The sequence below is a fragment of the Lagopus muta genome, chromosome 3, assembly GCF_023343835.1.
Source record: "Lagopus muta isolate bLagMut1 chromosome 3, bLagMut1 primary, whole genome shotgun sequence".
NCBI lineage: Eukaryota > Metazoa > Chordata > Aves > Galliformes > Phasianidae > Lagopus > Lagopus muta.
In genome coordinates, this window is record NC_064435.1 from 84,148,294 (window position 1) to 84,174,527 (window position 26,234).

At 41.2% G+C, this 26,234-nt stretch overlaps 1 protein-coding gene across 4 annotated transcripts in view; it reads left to right on the forward strand.

The window, feature by feature from the left end:
• TMEM170B (transmembrane protein 170B) overlaps positions 1-20,530 on the forward strand; it is a 151,708-nt gene extending 131,178 nt beyond the window's left edge. For 2 of the 4 annotated variants that reach the window (XM_048940776.1, XM_048940774.1), the window contains exons 3-4: positions 15,190-15,360; positions 19,945-20,530. In XM_048940776.1, the coding sequence (XP_048796733.1) occupies positions 15,190-15,360; positions 19,945-20,075 (302 nt within the window). In that variant the 3' untranslated portion in view covers positions 20,076-20,530. Of the gene's footprint in view, positions 1-6,170; positions 6,619-11,367; positions 13,072-15,189; positions 15,361-19,944 lie in introns of those variants that run through there. The other 2 variants (XM_048940775.1, XM_048940773.1) reach the window with 2 other exon arrangements.
• Positions 20,531-26,234: the final 5,704 nt, after the last annotated feature.

The window sequence follows — 26,234 nt, forward strand, 5'->3', positions numbered from 1 at the left end:
TATTCAACTTTGCATTGTTGAGCAAAATGCCATAGAGTAGAAAAAAGGAAAAAAACAGCTCGTATCAACAGCAAGAGAGGAAATAGAAGGTATGACAGGAATTCAAACACTTGTTAGAACAGCTTCAAAATTTCAGGAATTCAGATGAGGCCTTGAGAGCGGTCCAAACTCTTGTGGTGTCAAAAAAGTGAAATTTCATAAAAATCAAGACTTGGGTCAGATCCTGAATTTCATCAGAGTGTGGCAGAACTGGAGAACAGAAAATAACTCTTTCTTCTCCGTTACAGCTAAATAGATGGTTTTATTAATTGTAGTTGGTAGTTAAAGAGAGGACATTCTGCCATTCAGAACTGAATATGAAGTCCACTGAGATAAGTTAGGTATTTCCATTTACTTCAGTGGATGCTGAATGAATTGAGGAAGAACCCGTGTAAGAAGTGAGGTGGTACTGCAAAGTGCAGAATCGATGTGTGAATAGCACAGCTGCCCTGGGGGGAAACTAGGAGTTCTGGGGAAATGTCCTGCTTTATGATGCTGATGTGTCATCTCCTGTCTGCTTACCTGTGCACTGACTAAGGAGCAAGCAATGCAAGGAGAGATGGAACTTGATGCAAGGGTGGGTGCTACAGATGATAAATGTGTACATACAGATATTGGTGTGTATATACAGAGCTTTAACTGTGGAGGTTTCAGCTACAGGCATTTCATCAAAATTTACATTATTTGAAGCCAACTTCTCCTGAATCAGAAAAGGAATGCAAACGTTTTGCAAATTAGATGTGTTAATAATTAGGATTGTATAAACAAGCTATGTATAAAATTCTATACTCTGTCTGGAGAGTGACGTGCTTGTGGGAGGGTTAAATAAAAACTAGTTTAATGAAGGAACAAATTCCTCTACCAAACTACCAGGAACTTCAAAACAATTTAAAAACAGGGTATTTTTAAACAAATAGCTTGACAGCATTGTGCCCTTGCCTAAGCATAAGAGAAATCTGACCTGACTACCATGCATCAATTCATTGACATAATTCTTCTCTTGGTTTTGCTATATTACTTAAAAAATAATGGATCTAGAGGGTGGATGAGAAAGGAGCTATTGTAAAAGAGGCAAGGCTTGCAAGATGTAAGCTTTTTGCATTTTAGCCAAACAAGCTTTTTGAACATGGCACTAAGGATAACAAAGGAGAAAGGACTGTTCTCCATTTTGACTTTATTAAATTCTGAGGGAACAGTGAAATCAGTTTCATCCGTGTTTTGAAAGACAGTAGCATCCTCTAGCCTGTTTCAAATGTTTTCCGAAGAAAATTTGTACAGCTGATTGCCAGTTTTCAACCAGCTTAAAAAGGGAAATGCAAATGACAACTTAGTTTTCAGTAGGAAACCTGGTTATATTCCTAATCTAAGAAAAGAGTTCTTTGAAAGTGTGAACACGAAGTAAACGAGACCTTTAATATAAGGGCCTGACTTAGAACGCCGTGGATGTGCGCGTCCTGGGCCGGAGGTGCCGAGATCTTTGGTAACACCGAGCTCCATCTACTGGCGTGCGGGAGAAGTCGGGAGACTTGCGTGTACCACCTCCTCCCTTTTGACAAAAATACCTTCTTCGGCCTTGGAAACCAGCGCTGAACGAGTTTTGGTGCCTTAGATCTATTCGGGGGGCTGTTCTCGTGCTGGGAAGAGTTGCAATATTTAGCCTATGATATCACCTTAGTTCCTCTCCTCCGTCGCTGTAAAGGCATCTCCATCTATCATCGGGACCAGGGGCTGAGATCACCTTTCAGCCTTGTAAGAGCTGAGATTACCAGGCCAAGTATCTCCAAATGACCCAGTCCTCAAAGCACAGCTAACTGCAGCTGCCAGCTGAGTACTAACTGCTGTACAGAAAGTGGTGGTCTTGGAGGGGGGCAGGTATGCAAAAATCTATTTGCTAACATCTGAGGTATTCATTTGCTATCTGCACTTGGTAATGTCTTGCCAGTGACTTGAATCAGAGGCTAAAAAAGAACCATCTTTGAAGTGGAAACGAGTGCCTGGATATCCAAATGATGCTGGGGTTATTCATTCAGCAAAAGTAGGTTGTCTTGAACAGATCTTTGCAGTGCCAATCGATCTGCACAGCTAACTCAAGTTAGAATTTTTTTCTTCAAGGTAACTGAAATATACTGTTTGGATTTTGACTTTTTACTGTTAGGGAAAACTGATTTTGTGATGCAAACAATTAAGTATTTGTTTCAAAATGTGACAGTACAGGACGCTCAGTGTTGTTCATTTCTTCAAGGAGATGTGACTTAAGAAACGGTTCCATTTTGAACGTTACCTTTTCAAATGGAAAATGATGCAGCCAAGGGCTTTCCAATCAAGTTTATAATTATTTCTTCAGCTTCTTTAAAAATAAAATAGTTAAAAATAAAAGTTAAAATGGAAGTTCTGAACAGTGTACACAGATATAGCCTAGTCTTTTAGAAGGCAGAGAAACTACACTTTTCCACATGTAAAACTGATCTTCATCCAAAGCCATGTTTTACAATTAAGTTTTTGTTCATTTGTTTGTTTGTTTTTCTTTTCTAACCATTCTTCACATTCACACAGCTCGAAGGACTCAAATCACACAGCTACAAAGAAGGAAATGTGGAACTGAAGTTATGCTGGGAGGGAGGTGAAGTCTTCTGAAATAAGGACTAGTCAATGCATAGGTTTTCAGGAGTTCTTTGTGGACATTTTCATCAATGTGTTCGTACTTGTAAGGGCAGATCTGAGCCTTAAAGACCTAATTATCACAAGTGACCAATTCATCTTCATGAGCTTGGAGCATGGTCAGGTACCTTAGGAGTTTACTAATAAGCTGCAAGCATTGCCTCTCTTCTCAAGCCTTGGGAAAGCAGGTGGCATCTGAGCTCAATGAATGTGTACCTCAACACAGATATTGCTGGTTGTTTCTCTCCCCATTCTCTTGTCATTGTTTTTCTATGGAAAACTGTGCCTGGGACTTTTCCCTCCAGCTGTAGATCTTCCCCTAATTCCAAATCTAATTGCATTAAAGGCCCGTTTATATGTATCTTTTTTTTTTTCCTTCCCTTTTTTCCCCCTGACTGATATGAATCCCTTCCCTTTGCAGGTGGTTACTCCTGTGGGGTGTTGATAGGTTCCAGTTACGCACACAGTTTGGCAGACTTCTTTCAGGCCTGCCAAGCCTACTGGCCAGCTCCCTTAGCCCTCCCTCACCATGCAACTTCCTCTCATCTTTCCCAGTGTTGTCTTCTGTGTCTGTCCTGACCAATTTACAGACAGAGATCTGGGGACTCTGACTGACAGCAAGTTGAATGTGAGCCAGCAGTGTGCCCTGGCAGCCCAAAGGCCAACCGTGCCCTGGGATGCACCAAGCCCATCACTGCCACTGGCTGAAGGGAGGGGTTTCCCCTCTGCTCTGTGCTGTGTGGCCTCACCTTGTGCACTGTGGGCAGGCTGGGTGCCACAGATAAAAAGGACATAGAACTTCTACAGAATGTCCATAGAAGGGCTACAGAAATGGGGAAAGCTCCGGAGCGCAAGATATGCAGGGAGCAGCTGAGTTCCTTTGGTCTGTTAGCCCAGAGCAGAGGAGCTGAGGGAAGGCCTGATGGCAGCTGCAGCTCTTTACAAGGAGAGCAGAGGGTCAGCGCTGAGCTCTGCTCTCTGTAGCAGCAACAGGACCTGAGGGAACGGCATGGGGCTGTGTCAGGGGAGGGTCAGGAGGGGGTTAGGAAAATGCTCTTCACCAGAGGGTGGTCAGGCCCTGCAGCAAGCTCCCCAGGGCAGTGATCACAGCTCTAAGCTGCTGGAGTTCAAAGAGTGTTCGGGCAGTGCTCAGACATACTTTGATTTTTGTGTTGTTCCATGTGGAGGGAGGAGTTGGACTTGATGATCCTCTTCCAACTTGGGATATTCTGTGATTGTATGTGGTTGTATGCCTCCTTCCCCTCAACAAAAGGTACCGCAGCAGTGTGAAGCACGCCAGATTAGGGCTCACCAGGCCCTTAGAGAAGTGCTACTTCTCTTTTTTAATCTTTAGAACTTAAAGGAACTACCTGATGTGGTTAAACACTAAGATCATGTTCCTATCCTTTTTTTCTTTTTTCTTTTTTTTCCTGCTTTATTTACCAGTGCAGCTCTGCCCCTTGTGATTTCTTGTCCTCAAGACCTTCCCATCCATCACTGCCTTGTGATGCTGCCAAAGGCACAGACCTTATTCTCTCACTGGGTCACAGGTTCAGCAGCAATCTAAGCTGTGCTGCATCATCCCCACTGGGATTCTCGTTCAGCATCCCTTCACGTCCATGTCTTTGCCCTGTATGTCGCTGTCTCCAGAGCTCATCATAGTCCCTACAGTAGCACAAGGAGTTAATACTATCAGGTCTTCCTTGGCAACCTCTCCCAGGTGAGGGTGCTTTGTGAGAACAAAGCGCTGGCCCCAAGTCCCTCCTGTATGATGTTACAGCTTGTAGGAGTGAATTTTGGCTATTTCTGCTGCTTCATTCAAAATACTCAGCTCCTCCTGCATTGCCCGCCCCAGACTGTGCTACCATTAAATGTCATTGTCACGTTCCACCCTTTTTTTGCTTGTGCCAATAGCTGAACAGTAGAATGCTCTTCCTCAGTTATCCAGTCAGATCAATATTCATACAACAAAAAGCACTTTTCGAATGTGTATGGAGATTACCTCCCCAGTGACTGGGAAAGAGAACAGGGCATATCAGGGAGAATCCAAGGAGAACATTTTTGAAAGCCGAATGGAGGCAGCATAGCCAAAAGCACTGAGGAAATGATTTGTTGAGTTACTTGGAGGAGCATTGGAGAGAGACATAAGAAGCCCAGGATAAAGGGTGCTGCAAGAGCTGAAAAGCAGATCAGAGCAGTAAGGCTGAGGAGACCACAGGGCACCACGCTGAGGGCAGGTTGTGGACTGTGGCAGATCAGGCAGGACTGAACAAGCCACAGGTCTTAGTAGTATCTGTGTAGCACCCTGTGCAGGGAGGGAAAGGATTGCTGAACCTAAGAAGAAACATAGGAACAGAGGTAGATGTCAAAAAGCAAGAATGATGTGACTGAGGACTACACTGAGTAATCTAGAAGAATTACGGCCCAATACGAGATGAGTATCTGCCATACAATCAATTCTGCATTGTGAGCAGAGCTTCTCCAAGCATGTCAGCAGTGTTTGATCAAAAAGCAGTCAACTAATTGAGATTAAGATGTTGTACACCCAAGGTTTGACAAATGTTTTTATGGAATCTTCGATGGTTTCAGCAGAACGAGAGTTTGGAGGGAACTCTGGGAGGGAAGCTGGTTTGTTCTCAAAGCTGAGAATGCAAAAGTAAAAAGGAATTAAGCAGAATAACTGTTACCAGCCACTTAATCGCATGTCTTACAGTCGAGCATAAAAGATAAGCTATTTTGCCACAGAGCCCTATTTAAAGCACGGGATAGCTCTGCTCTATGAATGAATCACCCACTGCTGTGCAGTGCAGGAGGCTGGTGTGTGTGGGACCCCTGCCTCAAGCTCACAACCGCAGCAATGAGTTTGCAGGCAGAGGGAGGTAAGACCATCCCTCCACCTCGCAATGGGGCCCTGGCAGGGCGGCTGGGCGCTGCAGTGATGCCTTGCTTCAGCAGCCAGACCGAAGCCCTTTGAGGAGCCATTCATTGCGTGCTTTCGGTGCCAGGTACCTGCTGGCAGAGGTGCCGAGCATTGTCAGCAGCAAACAAAAGCCTTTGGGAGCGATCCCCTGAACTGAACGCCACACAACAGCGTATGTGGAAAATCAGGTCACTGGCATCCAGCAGGGTGTTGATTTATACGTCGAGGCTTCATCTACGAACTGCAGGCGGTACCGCCAATTACTCCACTTCTGTACATCAAAGGATGCTGACGGCCAGCGCTGCACTACTCACTAAAGACTGGAAATGCGCAGCAGCTATGGCACATTTAAGAATAGAAGGGGGGGCGGGAGGGTTGGAACACCACCGCCGTTCCCCCGTGCGCGGGCAGGTGAGGGGGCGCCTCAGCGTAACGGCGCCCGCAACCCGCGCCGCGCGTGCAGAGGCGGGGGCGGCGCGGCGAGCGCGCGGGGCCGAGCGCGGCCAATCAGGGGCGGGCGGGCGGCTCGCGCGCGACCTAACGGTCACCGGGACCCTGCCCCTTCCCCGATCCGCTCCCCGCGGCCGGCACTGCGCCTGCGCCGCGCCGCCGGCGCCCATCCCCTCCGCAGGTGATGCCGCCGCCCGCGGGGACGGGGCCGTTACCGGGGGAAACGGCGGCGATGGGGCCGGTCCGCGCCTCGCTCCGCCCCTGAGAGCCGAGGGGAAGAGGCAGCGCGGCCGGTCCAACCGCCCGGCTCCCTCCGGCCGCCATCTCTCCCCGTCGCCCCGTTCTCGATGTCTCCCCCGCGGCGCGGAGGCTCCTTCGTCGCCTCTCCGCCCCGCGGCTCCCCACCGCCGGCTCTAGCGCCCCCTGGCTGAGGGGCGGCCCGCCCTGCACCACCATGAAGGTGGAAGCGGGGGACAACTCCATGATCAACCTGTCGGTGCAGCAAGTGCTCAGCCTGTGGGCTCACGGCACCGTCCTGAGGAACCTCACCGGTGAGCGGGGCGGGCGCCGGGGTGCGGGGAGGAGAGGGGAGGACGGATGCCTTCCTTGCCTGCTTTCCTCGCTCGCCTGCTCTTCCCGGTGTGTGGGTGGGGCTGGCGGTCCGCATGTGTGGAGCTGAGCTCTGGAGCTGAACGGGGACGCCGTCGTGTTTTCCGTTGTGGGTTTACGATAAGAAGCTGAAGGGGCGCGTATGTGCCGTGGGGAGCTTGGAACTTGATGATCCTTGAGGTCCCTTCCAACCCAAGCCGTTGTGTGATTCCATGGGCACCGGCGTGTGAGTAAAGGGCCGCGTAAAGCGTGTGAACGTATAAATATGTTCGAGTGGGTGGTAGCAGAAATACCCGTAAGAAAGAGGTGCTTTTTATGTGTTTGTCTTCTCTTTTTTTCCCTACTCTACCCCTGTACAATAAGAGAGGTGCGAGCAAATGGAGTGGCAGATGTTTCCTGGCGAGTAGGCATAGTTTTAAGCATCAAGGATTCTTAAAGACAAAGCCTTTGTGTCACACGAAAGCTCCGAGAGGTTCGGGCGAGGCAGATCCCTGCTGCAAGGGAACCCTGGCTAGCTTTGGCGACAACTGGCTTATTTCCTCTGCCTTACGCTGAAAAAAAGATTCTGACCTAAGGACTGCTATGAGACAAGCCCATAGGCATGCAGTGGAGAGGTGTGTCTTATGGCTCCCTGCTCTATACAGGCGTGAAGCAAATCACAAACTTCCAGCTCTGGGCTGCAAGGGGTTTCGTATCTGTAGCAAAGGTGTTGCTGAGTGCGTTCTCTCTATTGTTATAACGGTATAATAGTTGGTGACAGATTAATGGTAAGCCTTGAATTAAGGGCATATGTTTTGAATATTTATAAAAGAGCATATTAGGTCACCTATTTCCTTCTGTCTGTACGAGCAATATGTGGAAACATCTGTGAAATATGGGAAACGTGTGATGGAGTTATTAGGTGTGGCTGAAGTTTGATGACGTGGTGAACTAAAGGATTGTTTTAACCTTTATGATTGTTCCTTTCTACTTCATGCTTTTTCAGTTTAATGAGTTATTCATTTGAAACGTGATCCATAAAATAGTTAAAACACGTCTGAATTTCAGAGGTTTTAGAAAGGTGTACGAATACAGCTCATTCTCTGTGTAGGTTTTTTTTTTTTTTTTTGCATGCATTCTATAAATTACAAGTTGTGCTCTTGAAGGGAAGAGCTAACAATGGATTTAACTTCTCTTTGTGTTAGACATCCTCTAAAGTTTTCCTAATTAGAACATTACACAACAGAGGCATTTCTATGAAACCCAGTGCTAAGTATGGGGCAAGAAAAACTGCTTCTTGGTGCTTTTGCAGTGTGACAAGAGGTTGCACAACGCGTTTTCAATGTGGAATGGTTGCTCTTTTTTAACTTAAAGAATACAAGGAATGATTATTTATCTGTAGTAACACTGATGGAGAATACATTAGTGCTGGCTGACCTTACAGCCGTAAGCCGTTGTGTGGCGTGACTACAATGAATGGTTTTAGTCTTCTACATAGGGCAGTGTTCCTGATTGTAACCTAGGAGACATTTTTAATGTAGTAACTGATAATAGTGAATAATTGTGAAATTTAAGAAGGGTTTACATAAAAATATTTACTAAATGGAGAAGTGAATGTTGCTTAAAAACATGCTCTGGCTTTCTGCGCTAAGAAAAGAGCGTGTGAATGATTTAGCTGTGTTGGTTAATTTCTTCGTTCACTTTCTTTGTCTATGTGACATATGTATGATCAGTGAATATACAGATGCTATAATTAAGAAATACACAGGAAGATAATAAATGGAAAACACTTACTGATGTTGTAGGCTCACAAGATTCTCCACGAGTCAGCACTTCAATGGAATCTCGGAGAGGTGCAGCCAGGCTCCACCCCTTCTGGTAAGCACAGGTGAATTACCTTCACCTATGTTCCTGTGGCTGACTCACTGCTCGCCTCAGGTGGTCAATCAGAGGTTCAGGCCGTGATTCAGCAGTTCCCATGCAGACATATAAGGAAAAACTTCAGAGTACTGGAAGAAGAAATTAATAAATATGCAGTATTCCGTGATTGTTCTTTGAGACCGATTTTTGTTTAGGTTTGGACTAAAAAGTTGTGACTTATACTTGGATCTTAAATTGTTCAAGCAAGAATCTTATCATCTTGAGATATCCAGTGTTGATAATGTTTGCACAAAGTTGTAAAATTCTACTGGCAAACTCATATTCCTGTAAAAAATATATGTATATTAATTCTTTCAAAACTTTCAGGAGAGCTGATATAAACCCCAGCCAAATCCAGGAGGTGCTTCAAATCTTAATGGTTTACACACGCGCGCGCACACACACACACACACACACACACACCCCTCTTTCATGTAGGATATGCTATATGGCCCTGAGTACCACAGGAGGCTGCAGACAACTTAATTCCTGCCACTTGCACATCACATTCTGACAGCTAGCTCTGCAAGCGCTGTTTTTGTGGCTGAGCCTTGGCCTGCCTGTGTGACGTTCTTTGCTTCATACCCTTCTGCTTAAACCTGGAAGGAGGAGGAGTGCTAGTGTAGAAGGTGGAAGTAAGGGTCCAGTACCTATGGGAGCAGGTACCCTATGTTTGCTTACCAAGCAAATCCAAGAACAGCCTCCTTACATGAACCGGTTGTGTTTTAGAGGCAGTGGTAGATCAGGGTTTGTTACCACAAGTCAGATAGTAATTGATTCTGAACTGTAAAATGCCCCACTTAGTGTGTCTTATTATAATAAACATTCATGCTTAAATGCTGCCTCCAGTTTAGGGGACTTTGCTGTGTTTGTATTATTCCTGTAAGCAACGCGGGTATTTTAAGTCTAATTATTGCATGTTCCAAAGATTGAAGCTTCTTGTCCCAGAAGGTTTTACATCAGGTACTGAGGAGGCAGGGGGAGAATGCAGTCCTCTCTGTGTTGCTGGGGGAGAATGCAGTCTTCTCTGTGTTGCTGAGTGCAGTGGAATTCACAGAAGAGCTTGGCTGTGCTGTATGGCTTCTAAAGTCAGCATCTTCCTCACCATACCATACAAAGTGATGAGCTCAAGACTCCACAATTGTTTTAATATGCTTTAAAATGGAAGTAAATCATTAAAAAAAATCTAGTTTGAAACGGAACGTTTATAAGAGATCATGGGAGTCGCATAGCAGATGCTCAAGGTCTACTTCATGTATATATATTTTTGCTATACTCCATCTTACAGTTATTTGTCCCGTGATTTGTTTAGATTGTCACTGTACCTTATCTCATAACTTCAGGGGACTAGTCTGTAATCTGTGATTTAAATGCTCTTCAGCAAGTTCTTCTCTGCCAGATAACACAGCAAAAGCGTAATGCCCCGAACAGCAATTTGACTGTGTAGTCATGATAGCATCCAGAGTGCCAGTTTCTTAATTCAGACTGCAGAAGCGTGTGTTACTTTGTTGACTGAAATTTGTATCTTTGTATTCAGAACACAGATACTTGGTTGACTTAATTTTGTAGCTAGCAGTGGTAGACTGGATAGGTAGATGAGAATAACAAGACCCAGAATTTGAGGTAGAGTTTTTTTTGGAGCACTCTTAATGAAGTGTTCTGGACGTTAATTTGTCTGATGGTGCACGCTAAGAACTAGAGGGAAAGAAAAAAGCATTGAAGATGAAGAACTAAGGGCATACGCTGTGCTTACAGAAGCTAAGTGGTAGTAGGACAACGTGTTCACACATGAATGTTTCTCTGAAAGAAATGCCTCCTATTTTATTATGTTAGCCCACAAAATCAGAGGCGGACATTGAACCTTCCCACCACTATTCCATTGCGTGTTGTTGCTGTGTGACAGGGCAGCAGAGGGGCGGTCTGACGAAGTGATGTTTGATGTGGGAGTACAGATGCAACAAAAGTGCGTCACTGAATTCTTCCATGCACACTCATTAGTGCTTGTTGAGCATTTATGGGGACCAAACAGTGGATGCGAGCACAGGGAGGTTTATGGGTGGTGTGTTTTAGCAGTGGCAACAGTGATGTGAAAGATGAGCTATGTGCAGCTGTCACACCACAAAATGGCACGATGCTTACAGGCAGAGGAAGGGATTAATCTTTCTTAAAGAGGGAAGAGTCTTTTTGGAAAAGCTGTCAGGGCTCTAGAGTAGGTTCAAAGGAGGGAGGAAGGTGGGTAAGTGAGCTTGCCCATGAGTAGGTGTGTGACAGCATAGCTTGTTACAGGGACACAGTGTTAGTGGGGGCCAGATGTGTTGTGACACTGTAACGCACTTGAATCTTACGATGATGAGCTAGGGACCACTGAGGCAATAGGAGAAGGCAATGGGGAAACTCAAGGAAAATACTTCAAAGGAATTATCCTCTAAGGAGGTGAAGAGGCTGGCTGCCCAGCTGAAGTGTCTCTACACCAATATGTGCAGTTTGGGAAACAAATAGGAGGAGCTGAAAGTCACCCTGCTAGAAACCATGGCATAGTTTCAGTCCAATTTCAGTCCAAGCTCGTCAGCTACCATGACATATTAAGAGAAAACAAGTGCAGAATTCAGAGTACTGGCACTGCCCCTCAGACTTGCAATGGCAATACTAACAGCTTTACTTCTCTCCAGACCGTTATTACAAATTAATGATTAACTTCTAATTGACCGGCTACTTAACAGGCTGTCATAATCTCGGATCCCTTCCCAGCTAAAATAACCACCAATCTTCTGTTCCTGGGTTTTAAGTTAAAAGTTTATCTCATTTCCATGCAACTTTATGAAATTGATACTACCTGAATTCAGTATCCCACAGCAGCATATATTCCAGAAGTTTTTATTTAGTCTGTGGAAGAACCGATGGGACAACCTTCATCAATACACTGTTGTCATACCTATGGAGTGTTTGGGGATCTTATGGCACGCAGAAGCTGGCAGTTGTGATGTAACACTGCAGAAGAACCAAGCTGCTGCTTCACTTGTGGATTTGAAATGCCTCCTGTAAGTCCATCAGTGTGATGTCAGGTTATTTTGACCCTAATAACACTGTAAGATGTTCTCGCTTTTCCCAGGCAGAAGTTTCACCTTTTGCATTCATCTTAGACAAGGAAAATGAAAGCTTGAGACAAAAACCTTTTCAAGACACTGTTCTGATGACACAGGTTTCTCTTTCACTAGGATTATTTTGTGTATCAGGGTAATCTGATTTAATATTTGTGATACTAAAATTGTGTAGCTGCCTTGATTGTAGGGAAGAATGCCGCATCTAGAAAATGAGAAGCATCTCTGCTACCTATTTACTGGCAAACAAAGCAAAGCCGCCTCTGATGTGTAAGAACTATTTTGAAATGATGTATTCACCGTTGCACTGCCTTCCAGCAGTTTAGTTCTGTTTTCTCTAAGTAATCTGGTGGATGGCTCATCTGGCAATGTTGTCATGGAGGACTAAAGTGTAAGATCTAAGATGTTCAAGTACCTTTTAGGACTGAAGGTTTTCAGATCTCGGCATCTACAAGCTTGGAAATGCTTACTCCTGGCTGCTAAACACTCTTAATTTCTATACTAAAGTGCTTTTCTGTAACTTCTGTTCTTTGTGGTTGTTCAAATGGTAATGCAGAATATAAAGCTTGCTTTTTTTCACTACCACTTTGGCCAAAGCAGGGTAGGCTTGAGGACCTGCTCATTCTATTTCTAAACTGTAGTCTGCTTAGTCCATACTAACAGTCTACTAACATCCCACTCTTGCTGCTACCATAGGGCAGGAGCTTAGTTTTCATTGTTTTGATAGAATAATGTTTCAAGCCAGTGGGAGTCTGATTTGCAATGCCTTTTTAACATCTTTCTATGAAAGGGTCTTCCCAGTGAAAGGGTAACTCTTCTGATGCAACCAGTGAGAATGGAGGAGGATCACTCCCTCGTGCGAAAATGATTCACAGTATTCCTTTCAGAATGCCAATTTACATCTTTAGGAAAGCTTTTTCCCTCTCTTAATTTGTATTTACTGTAAGTGCTGGTAGGATTGTAAGATTGACAGATCCTCTGGTTAATCTCCTTGCTTATTTGCTGCTACTAGGAGGAAAGCAGCAAAAAGTGATGGGAATACCACAGCTGTGCAAATAACAGATGAGGCCTGTTAGGGCTGCAAGAGAGGTTCCTCTCTTAAGCTATCTATGACCATGGCAGATTAGATCAGCAATTACCTCAGTCTGTCTTAAACCTGGTGTAGTGGAAATGCAATGTCATAGCTGGAACCAATGACTGAGCACCTGCTGGGAAGGCAGGGCCAACCCAGGGGAGCTCAGGTGCAAGCAATGCACCTGAGTGACTGGAAGGGGTGGAACCAGGATCCACCCTTGCCCAGACCTCATTTAAGGGCTGGCAGTGGTGGTAAGAGTATTTTGCTGGAGATCCCTGCCTACCTGTGGACCTTACTGAAGGTAAACTTCAGGCCTTCCAAAAGTAAGCAATTTCTTTATCTTGTTTCTACACCCATTACTGTCACATCTAAGCATATCCTCACTTGCTGTTGCCTGGGATCTTGCTGCTCTGTTGTCTATTTGTGTTACACCTAGTGAAGGGGTTTGTCATATACTTGTAGACTGATGTGGCTGGCACTCCTGCCACTGTTCTATAGCTTCTGAGATAGAGGCATTTACTACAAAAGTGCTGTGGTCCTTATCCTCCTGCAAAAATGCTTGTGACCCAATTTGGAGCTGAAGGTAAAGGGGTGGAGGTGGAAGGCTTTGATAGAGCTGCTTAGAGCCACCCTTAGTGTGTGTGTGTATGTGTATCCAGTCACTTGGGAAGATAAGTTGCACTTTAAGTTACAGCTGTTGGCATTAACTGTATGTATTTTTACTGGCCGTTTTCCTTGCTCCTCTCTCAAGAGGGTCTTTTGGTTGTCCTCAAAGGATTGCAGTTAGTGTGTAGCAACTGTTCTTTCTCAGCATCCTTTCAAAATATGCTTTGTTTGATGTGATGTATTGATGTACTTTTGAATTAGCTAACTGGGTCTGCTCCAATGAGTGACATGCGTCCAGCTGCAGTAATACAGGCTCACCTGATAAATAGTATCCTGCTGTTGTAAGGAAATATACTTTTTTTTTTTTTTTTTTTTTTTTTTAGGGGGAACTGCAGCAGGAACTCTAAACTTGGGATGGCATTAAGTGTGTAAATCACAGAATCACAGAATTGTAGGGGTTGGAAGGGACCTCCAGAGATCATCGAGTCCAACCCCCTGCCAAAGCAGGTTCCCTACAGCAGGTAGCACAGGTAGGCATCCAGGCAGGTCTTGAACATCTCCAGAGAAGGAGACTCCACCACCTCCCTGGGCAGCCTGTTCCAGTGCTCCGTCACCTCACTGTAAAGAAGTTCTTGCGCATGTTTGTGCAGAACTTCCTATGCTGCAGTTTCCAGCCGTTTCCCCTTGTCCTGTCTCCACTCACCACTGAAAACAGTCTGGCCTCGCCATTCTGCCCCCACACCTTAGATATTTATAGACCTGGATCAGGTCCCCTCTCAGTCTTCTCAAGGCTGAACAGACCCAGTTCACTCAGCCTTTCCTCATAGGGGAGATGCTCCAGGTCCTTCACCATCTCTGTGGCCCTCCGCTGGACTCTTTCCAAGAGGTCCCTGTCTTTTTTTGTACTGGGGAGCCCAGAACTGGACGCAGTACTCCAGATGAGTATGAATGTCTTCAGTTTGCTAGATGCTGTGATAGGGACATTTATGATCATTATAGTTGACATTTTTTTTTAAATATGGATACCGTTAGGATTTTGCTGCTTGTGTTTTCTTACCCTTTGGAGTTACCATGTTTTTAGAACATTATCTCCAAATGAGCAAGCTTCTTTGATTTCTGTGTAGATTCATTGATGCTTTCTGTACCTTTCTTTGGAAGTAAGGGTGATGTCTGGCATTTTTAGAAATACTTGTGCTCAGTGTGTTCTCATGACCTCCTGTCCTCGCTCAGTACTTTACATACTGATGGCTACTTGTTGCTATCAGGTTTGGTGCTAACTAATTAGAATAAAGCAGATGTGCTAAAAATTCTTGTTTTAAAAAAAAGGTGTTATTTCTATTTTTCCCTTCTTGAAGATACTTGGGTGGAATGTTCCCATTACAGCTCCCTGGTAGATAAACTGATGCCTTTAATCTGACTTTTCCTATTTGATGTTAGCTTGATTGTAAAAGGTGGATCTTCTTCCTGGTTCACTTCCAGAGAGAACTTCATCCTGCACTTGTGGTTACAATATCTCAGCAAGAAATTACAATTAATGAATAAAGAAGCCATTGAAAGAATGATGGCCTTTGTTAATCAGATCTATTATTACAAATACTGTACTAGAACTCTTCATGTTTTTTGTTTTTTATATCTCAGTAGCACTGCTCCTTTAAGTCAGTCTGCTGAAACACGATGGTGTCTTGATCGTATGCTGGCGTTTTCATGTAAACTCCTTTCAAAACTGAAATCATTGTTGCATTTCTTCTACTATTGATTGTATGCAGTGTTTCTAAATCTCTTATAATGTTTTTGCCTGAGAAATATTAATCTTTTATTTGACTGCTTTCTTTCAGAAATGTGGTACTGGGTTTTCCTCTGGGCTCTCTTCTCCTCTCTCTTTGTCCATGGTGCTGTGGGAGTATTAATGTTTGTGATGCTGCAGAGGCATAGGCAGGGGAGGCTGATCTCTGTCATTGTGGTCAGCATTGGATTTCTGGGTTCTGTAACTGGAGCAATGATAACCAGTAAGTCTATCTTTTGTGTTTTTACTTATTTATATGTAAAATTAAAAATATATTAAAGCAAACTTTCTCTTAATGATTTGGTAATTACTTATTAAGGATTCTGCCTTAATTGTGTAGCAATTCTAATGAATATGATGGCTAAGTTGTTCTTCCTATTATGTAAAGATGAAATGATTCCAGAATTGTTAGCAGATGGTTATCTTACTCATTCACTTTGTCTGCTTTGTGTACCAAGCTATTGAAATGTCTATGGTTGACAAGTAATATCATTCGAGGAACAGAATTTGCTGTCCTGTCCTGTTGTAATTGTTGCCAATTTTGGCCAGAGTTTTTTTTATCGAGTTCACCTATCAGTATCCTTAAAGCCATCAGTTTCTTTTAGAAATGAGGCCCCATTGCATTGAGTTCAGGACTGGCTTCTCACTCTCTTCCCAGGGCCTGCTGGAGGCTTCAATATCCTTTCCAGATCCAATATGGGTCTTCTAAAGGAACTAGAGGTGTTGTGTACCTCTACAGGAAAAAACACCAGAACTAGAGGCTTTTATTCTGTGTTTTTAATGAGCATATAACAATCTGAACTATGTGTGCCACTCAGAACAGACCAAATAATTGCGTGCCTCAAGGATTTGAAAGACCTTTCCAATCTTCCACTATAGTCAAATTGATATTTTTCTAATGGATTTGGGATAAGGAATAATAACAATAGTTATCACCCCTGCTCTGTTCTTCCCCTCAAATAAAAAACAAAAGCAAGGGAGCTATGTGTGCTATTAACTTAGGTACGATGCTATTCAACAAGAGCATCAGTTACAGCATTTCTGATGGTGCTATTCCAAAGCCTCCAACCTCCTGAGAAATACTTTACACTTTTTATTTCTTTGTACTGGGGGGTTAGCGTCTTATCTGTGGATACATTTTTCTGTTAAAGCATTGTGCTAAAAGATGAGTAAATACCAGGTTCATAGAGCTGTAAGTAAAGGTACTACTTTGATCTAGCTTATAAATGGTCCGTAGTAACTTTTCCCAAACAGGCAGGAGAACATCAGGTTTTCTTTGTGGTGGGAAGAGAGTATTATTTCTATAGAAAATAAGCTTGTACTTACTGTCTGAAACTGTGCTGGTAATATGGAGTTCTCAGCACTGCCATCAGTGGATTCTGTAATGTGTCTGTAATAACTTGAACAGTGGTTTTTGTCCAGATGTCTTCTGTGTTATTGACAAGGTGGCCTCACTTGAAAGGCAGTAGAGCCTTTGAAGGTAAGGAAATGTAAATCTAGAGACCACCACAGGGCCTTAAGCTGTGGGCAAATACTCTTGCCTTTCTCTTTGAGCTGTAGAGGTTGTCAGAGTAGGGGTAGCACTTCAGCTTTAGACACTCATGGTTGTTTTGTAGCAGGTTTTCTTATGCTTTCTCAGGCTGAAAGTTCTTATTGCTTATTAATTTTAAAATTTGATTAACAATACAAACTTTAAGCAATGCTTCCTTGGGGCTTTCTTCAGAATTCTGGTTTAATGATGTTTTAATTGCTGTGTATTTCCCAGCTTGACATTTTATTGTCTAACAGCATTGGTGGTTTTTTCCTTCTAAAATGAGGCATATGGAACCAATTAATACCTTGTATTGCATGTTATGTTGATATTGAATTGTCCTGTGTTTACAATGGCAGTGGCCTTGTTATTAGGTCAGTTGCATGACCACTTGTGCTAGGAAATGTAATGCTGAGTATCCAAGCAGAAGTGGGGAAGTCTCAGTTTCTGACATGAATTTCCTTTGCCTCTTTCATCTATGCAGGAAAAGAGGAGCAACACAGTTGTGTTTTTATATCCAAATTTACATGTAAAATGTTTGAGTAGGCAGTTCTGTTTGTGTGTAGATCATGCATTTCACCAGGGAATTTCTCTGAGCTTACACTGTAGACTTATCTTTATTCTCATTGGTTTTACACAGAGAGATGAAACTGGATTAGCCAAAAATGCCAAGGTATCTTCATTTCTGGACAGCACTGGGTTGTTTCATGCTGAAAGAAATTCTGTGGGGAGCTTCTGAAGACAAAATATTTAAAAGAGGATTTTTAACTGTTGCTGCCTAGTGAAGTAGGATGTAAGCAAGTATTTAACCTTTTGGATAGGCCCAATCCTGCTTTTAAGAGATGGAAATAGCAAATCAACTTCTACTTCCATTTGTTTTTCCAGGCTTCCCTGTTATTTGTGTAGGCGAATGGGATGCAACCTGTTAAATGGTACAAGTTTAGAATCATAGGATGGTCTGGGTTGAAAAGGACTACAATGATCATCTAGTTTCAAATCCCCTGCTGTGTGCAGGGTCACCAACCAGCAGCCCAGGCTGCCCAGAGCCACATCCAGCCTGGCCTTGAATGCCTCCAGGGATGGGGCATCCACAGCCTCCTTGGGCATCCTGTTCCAGTGCCTCACCACCCTCTGTTTAATTTTGTTCATGATAGATCTTTGGGACTTGGGTATTTTTGAGATCTGTTACCAACATACAGCAATGTGTTTAAAAGCAGCAGAACAAAACCAGTAACCAGAGTGAGTTGTGCTGCTCGCAAAAACAGCCTCAGGAGCACTTAAAAATCAGGCAATTTGAGGCAAGGACTTTTAGTCATTTTATCCCACAGGGTCTGTTCTTCCTCCTGCCCCTCACATTCACTCTTTTTTGGTAATGTTCTCATTTCCCTCAGTGGCAATCTGTTGTAGTACCCTTTAGCTGTCTACCAGTTGTGCTGGGTTTTTACAGCTTCTATTGCATGCTGTTATCTGAAAAACAAAAATACATGATTATCAAAGCACAAAACTCCTTGGTTTTGTTATTGATGTTTTTCCCAGAATACTTCAATGCCTTTCTGAAGAAGCCAGACACTGCTGTTACTGGGATATGGTAATTTGATGCTACTGGTTAATAGATCTTAACTAATTTGAATTCACTTTAAGAGTTCAATCACCTGAATAATTTTAGTGGCAGCACTGGGCTCATTCTCAAGGATCTATTTCACCTTTTGATAGTTGATAGTCAGGATAAATGGAAAAGCTAACATGAGGTGCCTGAGTGAAATAACTTCAGGCTAGTGTTTTAGTTAGGTAATTAAAACAACTACCTCTACACATTTTGTGTAAAGACACAATTAGTGGTGAATGCTGGTCTCCCTGAAATATTTATAAAAATGAGATGGTGCTCTTTTTTTTTTTGTGTCAGGTGACATCTCAGAAAACCTGTTGGGATTTATTTCCATACCACAGATTTTGAATCACTTGGGCAGACTGTTCCCTGTAGTGAATGAAAACAAGGGAATTCCCACTTCAACTCGCTGCCAGTTTTTGAAATAAATAGCAGTTTTCAGTTTTCTTTGAGTTGGAAAGGGGCTTTGTGTACTCTGAAAGCATTTAATTGAACTGTTTGAGATATCACATACAAAGGGTCTATCACTGAAAAATTCAGTGTTTTCTTTAGGCAAGGGGAGTAAGGACTCTACAGCAAATACTAGGTGAGAAAATACTAAAGAAAAAGGCTGATGTAGGTAAATCTGAGGTATGGATTGAGTTATATTTTTACTACAGACACAGCTGTATATAAGCCTCTCTTTGTATTTTGCACAAACATTTGTGTATCCTCACACAGACAAGTAATTTGAGGAGAAAATGTTATTAGCATGATATTCTTTTGAAAGATGGATGCAACGATTTTCTTTCTTAGGCTCTTATTTCAAGTCAGTACCACCATGAAATTGCTCTGTGGCTTTTGTTCTTTAATGCATGTGAAGAAGTAGCCATATGAAAGACAGTAGGAGGGAGTTAAGAACAAGGGACTTGTTTTCAGAGCAGTGTATTGCTGGTTAACCTTTGGTCATTTGGTGTTGTATTTGAAAAGAGAGTTGCACACAGCTGTACAGGAGAAATGGTTTTATAATTTCATGTAACTGTAAATCTAAATTGGTTAGAGACTTCTCCCCGTATGTATTCATGAATTACAGTGTAAGACTTCTTGATCTTTTCCATGTTTTGCTTGATTTACCAAACAATTGCTAACAGTTTAGTAGGTGAAGTCAAAGCTAATTAGCACAGTATGACCTGATTGTTTAACTGAAATACTAAATGAAGCTGCTAGACATGTAGATTTCTTTAGTCAGTTTGTAGGCATTCACAGTCTTAATATTATCATCTTTTCCCTGCTTGTATGAAGACAATTAAGCCACGATTTGGACTTGGTAAATTCTAATGCATATTTTAGAGGGCTTTTTTTTTGCTAATTCTTCAAATTAGCAGGGAGAGAAAGAAATTGGAAGGCACCTTAAGGGAAGTGGTGAGTTTAAGTGGTTTGTTTTCTTTTTTTTCCAATAAAGCTTGTGTTGTAACAGTTGATCTGGTTCATTTGGGAAAATTATCCCTGAAGGCCTTTGAAACTAGAAAAAGTCAAGCAAGGCTAAATAATTGCATAATGCCATGAAGTAATTCCGTGTTTGGTAATATTCTAGAAATAGCTAATGCATAAATACACTAAGTCATTTGTGATATGTTTCGGCCTTAGTTTTACTTCTGTAATTTGACCATTGTTTTTCTTGTGATTCTTAGGTGCTGCAGTAGCTGGAATTTACAGAGTAGCAGGAAAGAATATGGCTCCCTTAGAAGCTCTTGTCTTTGGTGTTGGACAGACAGTACTGACATTAATTATATCATTTTCAAGGATTCTTGCAACGCTTTGAGACTTACATAAAAAATAATGTCAACTAGCCTAAAAATATCTCTAATCTGAAGAGAAGCTTCCTGAAAGTGGATTCATCAGTTATGAATTCGAGTCCAAGGGAAAGGAAGCAATGAGGAACAAGAGCTACATACTGGAGGTTCAGTCAAATGAGCAGGCTGTCCTCTAGTGTCTGAACTGTTGTACTTCTGCACTGCGCCTTACGTGCCTCAGTCAAAGGCAAGGTGCAATCCTTGTGCACAGCGCTGAGATGAAGCACCTTGAGCAGCTGCCAGTCAGGTTATGCTTGGTAATGGGGTCATTGTTCTGATCAGTGTTTTAATGAAATAAAGGGATGCTCCTGAAAATTGCTGCACGTGCCAAACTTGGAGTTCAATTGTTAGTTATTGGTTGGATAAACTTTTTGAAATTGTAGTTATAGAAGAATGCTGTGGGTGGACACACTGATCTCAAGTGGAGTGTAAGGTAACTAATTTTTGTACTGACAGAATATTTCTTTGAGCATTCATATTCAGCACTAAACACAGCACTTCGGTTTGATTCAAGCTGCAGATAAATATTGATGGGATTTAAGAGCTACAACTGAAGCAACCCTGTTGCAATTGCCACAGTCTTAGGATGACTTGTGGCTATTCTGTGAAGATCAGTACTTTGTTTCTTCCTGGTCTTGACTCTTCAGGCATCACTAGTTTAAGGAGACTCTGTGAGAGAGGTGCAATTTGTTGTATATGCATCATGAAATGATGCTTTCCTTCAAGTAATTTTGTCTTAAAATTGCAGATGGTTACCAGCCCTTTTTGAAAACCCTAAAAAGGCTACCTGCTGCAAGTAAGCTCCCTTTATTTGCTGAAGTGCTGGTAGGACTCTTAACCCTACACTTTTTGTTTTGTTTTTGTTTTTCAAAGAACAGGCAAATGTAACACAGACTTTAAGAAAGTTCACCTGTGGCACAAATGGAAAGTGATAAAGAGATACCAGTTTTCTATGGAACAAAGACACTTGTTTAATCAAATAGTTATCTTCAAAAGTTGGGAAGCAGGGCAGCACTGCTGTATTTACTACCTTGTTTCTGAACACTTTGTATTCTTGGAAAGGTTAAGGTACCTGGAAATTTCAATTACGTCGTTTTCAGTAGATTTTGTGCTTTTCTAGTTTAAAAGGAACGTGTTGTGCATGTGAGATGTCTTAAATGTGAATGTTTGGAGTGAATAGAAATTTTAATGCTATTTATGAAGTGCAAAATTTAAAGGGCACGATGTTCTGTGTGAGGAATAAGACATCTTTTACTACTTTATTCAACTGGATTTTTTTCAGGAGTTGGTTGTTAATGCTGACAGGAAGAGTAAATTGCCCAAAGGTTTTGCTGTTAAGATGTCAAAGAGACTTTTGGAACTGTTGAAATCATTGGCATCTGCTGTACAGCTTGAAGAATATGGTTCTAATGCAATTTACAATCAAAATGCATTGCTTAGTGCTTCAAAAATATTAGAGTGAATTTACTTGCCATTATTTTCCTCCACTTAAGCTGTTTGGCTTTTAAACATGCTAAGAATGCAAATAATTGTTTTGTTTAGAAGTATTGTCAGGTTAGTTTTGTTGGTTTTTTTTCTTTTTGGAAAAAAATGTGTACAAAGTTACAGGCTATGAAGGGAACAAGATGAAATAGAGATTTATAAATGTTTTTAATGGTACACTTTGGCTTTAAATTGCTTTAATATGTGGCTGAATGCATATATTCTCATTACTGTGAATGTTCTCAAAACTTATTTTTGATGGTTTAATTTTTTTTACTTTCTGCTGGTAGTTTTTGAGATAACAATTCATTGCACTTTAGACAGTTAAATTTTTGCATCTGTAAAAAGGCAATTTAAACTTCTCCTCGTTGTTTTACGATATGGGAAAAAATGGTTTCAGGTATCTAAATCTAATGGAATAATAAAAAAAGTTTCCTAATGTGCCTTTCTATATGTATTTTTTAAGGGAGAAGATGAAAAAGGTTTTCTTTGTTCTTGTTCTATTTTTGGTATTATGAATGATTTAGTTATTTGATATGTTTTATTCAACAGACATTAAAACATTTGTTTGACTACTTGGAAATATTTGTCTAGATCAAAACCAACCCTCTCACAAAGCGTTGTATTCAGTAGCTTAAACTGTCTCATGACATTACCTCACCCTTCTTTCTTCACAGTTTCTAAATTTCATTGAGCATCTCAGTTCTTATTTATTATATGGGATTGCTGTGGTATCACTGTTCAAGGACTTGCTGTCTTTCACCACTTTGAACTGTCAGACTACTACTAACGTAAGCAATGTATGTAACGAATAAAATTTTATTGATGAACTTCATTCTTCCTTTGAATTGTAACGTCTGTGAAATATCTCCCACTGTAACTTCTTGGACAAGGAGGCATCCTTGCAGATGTTTAAAAAAAAAAAAAAAAACCCTTCCTCTGAGTAACTTTTATTATACAGTTCCTATTAATGGCTTTAAATCACTTAGGTGCTTAATTGTGTTCTGCTTTATGTGGCATTATTGCCTACCAACAATCAGTAGGCAGATACAGTGCCTAGTTAGTATAATAGTTGTGTGTTTGGATGGGAAACTGGTCTTAGCTATTAATTGTGAAGGATAAATGAGGCCAATTACTTTAACAAGTTTTCCTTGTTTGTGGTATGAATCTCATGCATAATAATTCCAGAAGAGAAAGAAAGTGCAAGTGGTCTTATGCCCCTGAAACTTTCAGGATTCACTCCAATTCTATAGGAACAACATTGTTAAAAGGTGCTCTAGTCAAAGAGCAGCATGTGTGTACATATATATACATACATACATACTTATATGAATGATGATAATGTTTTGGAGATGTTCTATACCTTACACAAACAGACAATTTAGGAACTTACACAAGAAATAGAAGATAACTTAGGATAACCTTTTTCCTTTGCTAGCATATCTTGTGGATGAATGGCACTGATGGTACTGATTTGCTTTGAACAATAAAGTATTGTGTGAATGTCTACACAGGATCTTTTAGGGCTATATTTAAATAGCTCTGCATTGTATCACTGGGCACATTCTGTGCATTATTTATTAATTTCTAGTAGAGAACAAGTAACAACATCTTTAGGGAGGTTTGAATACCGAATATATTATTCACTGCAAAGACAGCTTTACTGGTTTGTTAGAAGCTGTTGTTGCTAAAGATACAAACATTCCTCACACTTTTAACACACCTCAATGATCAAAAGCTTTGTTTTGAGAAAATCTTTCAAGTAACTATTTAAGTTTGTAGGTAATTCTGGGTTTATGAAACTAATCTGTGTATTATCATTAACAGCATTATGTGAAGCTTATGCTCAGCTTCTTAAGGAAACAAATAATTTAACCAGTTCTAAACATTCAACACAGACCTAGGAGAGTACACCTGATTTTTATCTTGTGCACCTTTTTGATTTTAAGGTTCAGTGTTTTTACTACTCTGATTTCTCTTTTCTCTTATAATGCTGGACATTGGGATTCAGTTTGGTTACTGTTTTTATCTATTTGAATTGTGTTAGGGCTGGGAGCGAGTTGTATATTGCCATTTGAGAGGAAGCTGAAAGGGAGTCAAAGCTCTGATAACTGCAAGGATGCATTTCATGGGTGCTTTATGTATTTTATTTACTAAGCAGGCTGCAGTGGCACCTTTCCTTCAGTAAGCCACATCTTTTTCTACAAGGCCATTCAAAATCACACGTGTATAATCCCACAGACTAAATTAATTTTCATCTTCAGTCAAAATAGTATTCCTAGGTGTGGATGAAGCAGTTTGAGCCAAATCTTAACAAGGTTCGAGGAATGTAGTTGTACATATGGTGAGACCTCTTTTTTCAGTTACTGTCTTGTTTCTGGAAATACACATTCATCACTTGTGTCTTTCAGTTACAGGGAAAATGTGGGTACGGCTCAGTAGGATGGAAATTGCAACTTTAATAGCAAGCAATTTGAGATATTCACAGCAAAGGCGTGAGAAACACTTCAATAGCTTAATTGTAGTGATGGATTTGGCTGGCAAGCCTTCTGGATGACTTCTACACGTACTTGTTCAGCATGCTAATGAATGTGTAGGGGTCAGGCTTGTGTATTTACTCAATACTAACTAGTAGGAGCTACATACAGCTTCAAGGAGGAAAACAGTGGAAGTTATACAAATAAATGAATAGAAACAACACCTGGGCTAGCAGCCTCTCTGCACCCTAGTGAGTCACAAAACAGAAGCTGGTTGATGGAATTAACATGAGAGAGGCTGAGTATGAAATCCAATTTCGTGCAATCCAAGGCATATTGAACTTTGACATTAAGCTCTTTTGAATTCAAGTTCCAAATAAAATCTCATTAGTTGATTATTTTCCCTTATAAAAATTACTTTCTTTTAACTTCTTTATAGCAATGTGAATTACTGTATCAGGTGGTGCTAAATAGAGAAAGTATACAAAAGACTTTCTCTATGTTCTTTCCCTTAGTGTATTAGCAGTTGAAACAGTGTTCTGTGAGCTTTCACAAAGTGTTGGAGTCTGATGCATCTGAACATAGATGCTAATATGTAACATGCTCTCAGTTCTTCTGTCAAGCTGCTGTCATAGGATTTTTCACATCAGCTTGCCAACTACTGCTGTGAGCAGTGTCTTATTTGTGCCCCTTGCAGCTATGGAAGGTAAAATTAATGATGAGGCACTTGAAGAGAATGAGACAAGATTTACTTCTTCTTAAACCCTTTCTCGTAACTGATTGTATTACCTAGAAGAAATAAACATTTTGCAGTGTAATTGGTTTATGAAGATGTTCTTCATTTCAAATTAAGTAACTTATCTAGACAATTCAGATGCAGTAAAATCAATCTATTTTCTTCTGCTCGTGGCTTAGCTGCATGCTTTAAAGCTGATTTATCAAGCTTTTTTTTTTTTTTGAAAGCTGATTTTTTCTATACAAAAAGTTGGACGATAACTTGATTTGAATTCTATACAGAATTTAACACACATGGCTTAGAATCATAGGATGCATTATTATATTGATAGAATATCCTTTAAATGGTTTCTTAAAAATAAAGCCAACGCAACTCTAACCTATGAGCCCAAGATTAAATTAAGTAAAGAAGAAAGGCTGCTTGTATCCTTAATTGTTGCTTCAAAATGGATTAAATATTCTTCATGCGTGGGTAAATTTAACTCAACTGAAAAATTTGATAGGATTAAAAGTCAATTTTTATGGCCTTTAAATTCAGTGGGAAAAGTGTCCTGTTCTCTGTTACAGCGATGAAATCTTCAGCTTGGAGACATTTGTTTCTGGACCTAACTGTACCTACTTTGGTCAAAGTGAAGTTATTACAGAAAGCAGACTTTAACCCTAATGTATACCATTGGCTACTGTGTAAGATAGAAAAATGGTGTCCTGATGGCATCTGTTTTGACCCTCTTGTGCCTAAGGTTGCATGTGAGATAGATTTAAATCCAGTGCACATATTTAATAACAAAGATGTCTCACGTCTGCATCAATTCGTTTCTACTTGGGGCATTCCACCAGTTATGACAGGTGTAAAAACAATTTTACTCTAAACATTGATCTAGAGAAATGTTTTTCCTTCAGAAACATTTCCTCCACACTTCTAGTTACCAACACTTCTTGTCGTTAGCGAATGCTCGGAAGGTACTGCTTGAACACCAGTAAGTTTGTTAGTAATTAAAGGGAAATGGATAGCATGGCCTTTCGTGCTGCTTTTGTGAACTGGGGAAAAAGAAAAGGTCAAGTAAATTCTGGAGAGATTTTTCAAAGAAATATTGGTTGATTTAAATGATGACCTATTTGGGATTTAACTTGACCTGTATTGCAGATGGTATGATTCCACAAGCATCTTATTTCTGCTTGATAAATAAATTAAAAAAACCCTTTAGTGGTAAATATGTTGGTGCCAAACTGGAGTGAGTGAGACTTTCATTTCTCAGTTTTTCTCCCCATATGTAATACATTCAGCTTCTACTGGCTAAATTTTAGCATGTGAGAGGAAAAAAACAAAGTCAATAAATGAAATATATAGCGAATTACCTCTGAGGCACTTCCTTGTGTAGAGATACTAAGAATTTATTTATTCAAGTGGCTGTGCATCATTTAGGGGGGAAAAAT